This window comes from Lactuca virosa, chromosome 4 (genome assembly GCF_052849685.1).
Source record: "Lactuca virosa cultivar CGN04683 chromosome 4, Lactuca_virosa_CGN04683_v6, whole genome shotgun sequence".
In the NCBI taxonomy this organism is placed as follows: Eukaryota; Viridiplantae; Streptophyta; class Magnoliopsida; order Asterales; family Asteraceae; genus Lactuca; species Lactuca virosa.
The window spans coordinates 63,160,528-63,167,475 of NC_136429.1; the positions used below are offsets into that span (position 1 = coordinate 63,160,528).

General features: G+C 41.8%; 1 protein-coding gene across 1 annotated transcript; it reads right to left on the bottom strand.

The window, feature by feature from the left end:
• Window positions 1–5,223: 5,223 nt before the first annotated feature.
• On the bottom strand, window positions 5,224–5,945 carry LOC145104546 (uncharacterized). Its single transcript, XM_079041770.1, has 3 exons — window positions 5,837–5,945; window positions 5,456–5,772; window positions 5,224–5,364 (listed from the first exon to the last, which is right to left on the bottom strand). Exons 1-3 carry the CDS (start codon window positions 5,943–5,945, stop codon window positions 5,224–5,226), a joined length of 567 nt encoding a protein of 188 aa, XP_078897896.1.
• Window positions 5,946–6,948: the final 1,003 nt, after the last annotated feature.

The following is a 6,948-nucleotide window of genomic DNA, read 5'->3' on the forward strand; positions in this document are numbered from 1 at the left end:
ACCGTACTTACCACAGTACATACTAAAGTCCCTGTATTATAACCAGAATCTGCCGTAAGAAAGTGTGACACTTGTGTATAGATCTATACGGGACTGACAATCCCGCACCTAAATTGTTAGCTAAAGTTGGACCGACAGGTCTGGGGTGACAAATGTCGTACCATTCCGACATCTAAAGAACGTTGTAGCAGGCCAACTAGGTCATTAGCATGGTTATAATAACTCACAAGGAGTATTAACAATACATTTGGTTTACGAATACATACATACCTTCATATTGTTTTATTTAGATAAAACTACATTACACTATTTTCCAGTACAATACAGTTTAAATTTCTGGAAACATGCATTCAAATGGTTTTATAAAGATATAAAACTACATTACTACTTCAGAGTACAACAATACTTATACATTTTCAGTCTTAGGGTTCCTAAGACTACAATTCACTTTAAAAGAAAATATTGGATTTTCTGGAAAAACACACAATAATTTTCAAGAAACATTGGCATATCTTTCACATACAAAATGCTTATGAACTCACCAACTTAAATGTTGATACATTTTCAAAACCACTTGTATTCTCAGGGAATCAGTAGAGAGGTACCCTTACAAGGGTCAACCCAAACCCAATCAATGTCCAAGTCAAATCCATGGTCAAAGTCAACTTTGGTCAAATTCAACATCTGGTTGACTCGACTCGCCGAGTTGGCCCGCCAACTCGTCGAGTCCCCATAACCACAAAATGTCATAAACCCGCTCCTACCCGTCGAGTCTAGCAAGAGCTCGACGAGTTCGCCTTCAACAACACATCGGACGATCTTCAAACGACTCGTCGAGTTCGTTCTTGAACTCGTCGAGTTTATCTTCATTCATAAGAAGATGTTCAGTCTAAGACTCGCCGAGTTCCATCTGAACTCGCCGCGTCCGTCTTCATAAGTTGGGAGATTGCCTTGGACTCGCCGAGTCTGTTCATACACTCGTCGAGTCCCATGAGTTCCAGGTCCAAAACAAACTGCTATCAGGCTGAGTGTTCCTTCCACTCAACCAAAACCATTTCCAGGAGACACTTTGGGGGAAAAAGCGTCTCGACTCGCCGAATCACCTAAGTGACTCGCCGAGTCCTTCTTTGTCCAAAACTATACAGTCGATTTTAGTGGGACTTAATGCATCCCAATCATAGATCTGAGCTCCTAGGGTCCCTTTTATACGTAAAGCTACGAACTTGATGTCCATGCATGGGGTTTTTGGCTCAAAAGGCTATAAAATGGGATTTATATGATGCATGGGTCTCCTATGGCCATAAAGTTGGCACCTTTATGCCATGGGAACCCTCAATGGTTCCAGATCTGAAGCACAACCCACATATACAAGCAAAATTGAACATAGCTTCTCAAAAGCTTAGAAAAGGTGGAGAAATAGCCCCAAAACAAGATCTAGGAAATAGATGGTCAAGGTTCAAGCTTTTTACCTTGAATGGACTGAGAATGAAGCAAAACCTTGGGAACTACTAGCTTCCTCTTGATCTCCTAAGCTCTCTTCTTCTCCTTCAACTTCAAACACACACAAAAAGGCACCAAAAGAGCTCAAATCACTCAAAAAAGGTTTAGGGTTTCAATCTAGGGCTTCTCTGAGTTGGGAGGGTGATGGAAGCTAGGTTGGGACGAGATAAAGTGTTTAAATAGGGTGCAAACCCTAAATATTAGGGTTTGTCCAGAAAGCTCCTACTCGTCGAGTCGGTCTTCCAACTGTTCGAGTAGGTCACTTAAACCCTCGATCCAACAGTCGAGTCTACTCGACGAGTTGGGCCTCCAACTCGCCGAGTCCTAGAGTAAATTGTAACATTTCAATGAAATTAAATACGTACCAGGAATCGGGTGCTACACAAGTGTTCTAACTTGAAGATCATCCCTACCATTTCGTTATCCAGCCTAGAACACACTCTAGGTGAGTTCATACCCCTACAGTTTTCAATATTTTCCTATGTTTTATTGGGGGGGGATACCAGTAAAACACAAGAAACTTGTGTTAATATACAAACCATTACATATGTTATTCTTACAATATATATATATATATATATATATATATATATATATATATATATTGGTACAAATTTGATTACAATAATAAACTTGATAAATATAGTTTATAAGACTTTAACCCTATAGTAATATGTTGAGCAAAAGGGTATAATTATATAAAAATTACATATATAATTATTTCATTCCATTTTATTATCATAGTAAAAATGATAATGTACATACAAAGGATTTTCAATACAACGAAACATCTTTATAAACTATAATAGGTATAGTTTATGGGACATACACTCTATTTTACCATTTCGGGATACAATACAAAATAATTATTTAAAGGCATAATTATTTTATACCATGTAACTTCTATGGAAGGATAATACTTCCACATTACAAAATGGTTTTTCATTATACTACACGTAAACCATCAATACGGCTTTGTGAGACATACCTTCACTGTACTTACCACAGTACATACTAAAGTCCCTGTATTATAACCAGAATCTCCCGAAAGAAAGCGTGACATTTGTGTATAGATCTATATGGGACTGACAATCCCGCACCTAAATTGTTAGCTACAGTTGGACCGGCAGGTCTGGGGTGACAAATGTCATACCATACCGACGTATGAAGAACGTCGTAGCAGGCCAACTAGGTCATTACCATGGTTATAATAACTCACAAGGAATATTAACGATACGTTTGGTTTACAAATACATACATACCTTCAAATGGTTTTATTTAGATAAAACTACATTACACTATTTTCCAGTACAGTACAGTTTACATTTCTGGAAATATGCATTCAAATGGTTTTATAAAGATATAAAACTACATTATACTACTTTAGAGTACATCAATACTTATACATTTTCAGTCTTAGGATTCCTAAGTCTACAATTCACTTTAAAAAAAATATTGGATTTTCCGGAAGAACACACTATCATTTTCAAGTAACAATGGCATATCTTTCACATACAAAATGCTTATGAACTCACCAACTTAAATGTTGACACTTTTTCAAAACCACTTGTATTCTCAGGGAATTAGTAGACAGGTACCCACACAGGTTTTGTGAAGATGGAGCGTAGCAGTGTCAAGTCTTATATTTTTTTCGTATGTTTTTGGAGTCAAACAAACAATGAATCGAACTCAATGTAAATATTAAATTATCAATATGATGGTTGTAATGCTTTGATCTCTATTATTCAATTGTTATGATATTGTACATGAAAGTCATCCACCCCCAGACGATTCCGCCGTTTTACTCGGTTTAGGGGTGTGAGAAAGCAGTACTGAAATGCAATCAGGTACCCAACTCATCATGCAACCTATTCCAAAATCTAGAAGTGAAATGGACATCCCGGTCTGAAACAATAGAACTATACACACCGTGACAAGTAACCACCTCCCCAACATAGATCTCATCCAACGTCTCAGTAGAAGAGCTCTCCCGAATAGCCATAAAATGAGCACTCTTCGTCAACCAATCCACAATCACCTAGATGGCATCAAAAACCTTTACCGTCCTTGGTATATTCGTAATGAAATCCATGGTGATATGTTCCCATTTCCAAAATGGGACCTCCAGAGGATGCAACTTGTTGTGAGGGCGCTGATTTTTGGTCTTGGCCTTCCGACAGGTCAAGCATCGCTCCACAAACCAAGCTATATCCCTCTTCATACATGGCCACCACTAGATATCTCTCATGTCAATATACATCTTCGTTCCGCCCGAATGAATGGAAAATTTCGATTTGTGCGCCTAATCCTTCAAAATCTGTCGGGTCCCATCTAAATAGGGCGCCCAAACCCTGACATGAAGAGTCAGCAACCCCCTTTGTCGATATCAAATTTTGAAACGTGACCGACCACTCGCTCGCTCTTCCGATTCTCCTCCTTGATATCCTCTTCTTGAGCATCCATAATTATCTCCAAGATTGGAGTCACCACTGTCATTCCAAATTGGGGAACAAAACTACCATACGGCTCAGAGCATCGGCCACCACATTGGCCTTTCTGGGAACGTACAGGATCTCGTAGTTATAATCTTTCACCACATTGGCCTTTCTCGCAGTTAAGGTTGGGCTGATCCATCAAATATCTCAAGCTCTTGTGGTCCGTATAGATGGTACACCGAACCCCAAACAAATAATGGTGCCCAGATCTTGAGGGCGAAAACCACAGCCCCCAACTCGAGATCATATGTAGGATACCTAGTCTTGTGAGGCTTCATTTTCCTCGAAGAATAAGTAATCACGTTCCCCCTCTGCATCAGTACAACACCCAAACCCATAATCGATGCATCACAGTATACAACGAAATCCTCGACTCCCTCGGGGAGGGTAAGCATTGGCGCCTTGCAAAGCTTCCGCCGAAGAGTCTCAAATGCCGCCCCAAATGAAAGTGACATCCTTCCTAGTCAGTCTAGTGAGAGGAATTTTAATCTTGGATAAATCCCTGATGAATCTCTGATAATAACCTGCCAACCCTAGGAAACTTTGAATCTCATATAGATACCTCAGAACATACAACTGCATAACCGCCTCGATCTTGGTTGGGTCGACCAAAATACCATCCTTGTTGACGAGGTGTCCAAGAAACTGAACCTCACGCAACCAGAACTCACACTTGGAGAATTTGGCGTATAAACTCGCCGACCGTAGAACTTTAAGAATCTCACGTAGGTGCTCCCGGTGCTACTCCTTGGTCTTAGAATAGACCAAAATATCATCAATAAAAATGATCACTGAATGATCCAATGTCAGACTACACACCCGGTTCATGAGGTCCATGAACGTTGTTGGTGTATTGGTGAGCCTGAAAGTCATCACCACGAACTGGTAATGCTCATAACGAGTTCGAAAGTCCATCCTCTGAATATCCTCCTCTCTGAATCTCATCTGGTGGTAGCTTGATCCCAAATCGATCTTGTAAAACCAAGATGCTACCTGTAACTGATCAAAGATATCATCAATCCTCGACAATGGGTAACGGTTCTTCATTGTCAGCTTGTTCAACTATCAGTAATCAATGCACATCCGGTGTGAACCATCCTCTTCTTGAAAAAAATGATTGGTTCTCCCCAAGGTGAGCTACTCGGTCGAAAACACTCCTTCCCCAACAGCTCCTGGAGCTGATAGGATAGCTCCTGCATCTCGGGTAGCGCAAGGTGATAAGGCGCCTTCACAATCGGGCAGCACCAGGGATCAGATTGATCCTAAACTCAACCTGCCTCTTGGGAGGAACACCATGTAGATCATCTGGAAAAATATTCGGAAACTCCCTCACAACCGGAACATCGAAAACTAACTTCTTCCCCTTGTTCTGTGTGTCGACCACATACGCAAGATAACCCAAACACCCACTCTAGTACCCTCGCCATAAATGGTCAGTACTCCTCACTTGGGTCTTAAACCTTCACCATCTGTCGTTCACGGTCAATCAGGCCCTCGTGCGAACTCAACCAACCCATATCCACAATAACGTACACGTCCCCCATCGCGATAGGAATAAGATCGATAGGAAAATCAACACCAAAAATCTCCAATATGCAACCCCGGTAAACATCATAGGCTAAAATCATGTGCTCATTTGGACTAGCTACTCTCAAAGGTCGATCCAAAGGCTCATGGGGAAAACTAAAGCCTCTGTTGAAAGATGTCAACACAAACGACCGACTCGCACCTGAGTCGAATAGGACTAAAGAAGGTATAGTATTCACAAGAAATGTACCTAACAAAATAACAATCATAAGCATGCATAAAGTAAGACAACATAAATATAAAGGAACACATACCATCAAAGACATTCAGCGCCACCCTGGCTTCCTTTGTTGTCAACTGAAAATCTCTCCATCGGGCCTTTAGGGCCTCGCTCTTCCCATGACGACCATCAGTAATGTACATGGTCGTAGGAGAATGAGAATGAACTGGCCTATGCGTAACTAGTTGACAATCGGCCTTCACATGGCCTGTCTAGTTGTAGTTATAAGAAACTCGAAGACCCAACGGACAATCCCTCGCAAAGTGTCCCTCCTTGCCACATATATATCATATCGTCACTACCCGACAGGGACCCTCTGACCTCCTGGTCTCGAATTAGTGGGCTTGAACCACTAAGCTGCTGGTTACGACTGCACTTGCCTTCTATCTATCCGTTGTGTCTCCACCTCAGCCTCTCTCACCCGTGTCTCCAGCTCGAGCTCTCTCCTCCTAGAATTGGTCTGCAGCTCAGCCAATATCCGATACTGGGTGTTCTTCACGAACTCTTGGATATCCTTCTTGAGTATGCTCAAGAATTAGGTCATCCGCACCTACTCAGAGGATGCGTATTCAGAATAGAACATGGTCCTATCATGAAACATCCTGATGATCTCAGTCACCGTTTCTGTCGTCTGTCTGAGCGACAGGAGCTCCTGTGCTAGTCGCTCCCTCCATCAATGTCACAAACTTAGCATGGAACATCTCAGTAAACTTATCCCAATTCACAGTGGACCGCTCCACTGGAGAATAATCTTATGTCAGGAACTTTGACCAATCCTTCGCTCCCAGGCGAATGAGGTTCAGTGAGGAACGAGCCTTCAAGTTCTCCGTACATGAAAAGGTGTAAAAGCATCCCTCGAAGTCAGAGACCCATCTCATAGTAGCAATCGGTTCCTTGACCATGTAGAACTTTGGAGGCTTCGTGTTGTTGAACTCCCGGTACAACATCGAATCACCCCCATGCGGTCTGGCAACAGCAATAGTGGTGGCGGTTGCGGCAGTAGCAACCTCAGTGTCGACATCATAGTTCTCATCAAACACCTCAATCATATCGGTCTTGATAGACCCAAACATATTTGTAATAGTCTCCCTGATTTTCGCGGCCACCTTAGCGACAACGGTCCTACGGATCTCATCATCATTGGTA

Excerpts from the sequence above, each read along its gene's own strand:
- LOC145104546 (XM_079041770.1), bottom strand. The coding sequence starts at position 5,945 with ATGTACATTACTGATGGTCGTCATGGGAAGAGCGAGGCCCTAAAGGCC. Across the intron at positions 5,773-5,836 it reads GGCGCTGAATGTCTTTGATG|GTACATTTCTTGTGAATACT; the intron begins GTATGTGTTCCT and ends TTATTTTGTTAG. Across the intron at positions 5,365-5,455 it reads GTGAACGACAGATGGTGAAG|AACAAGGGGAAGAAGTTAGT; the intron begins GTTTAAGACCCA and ends GTCGACACACAG.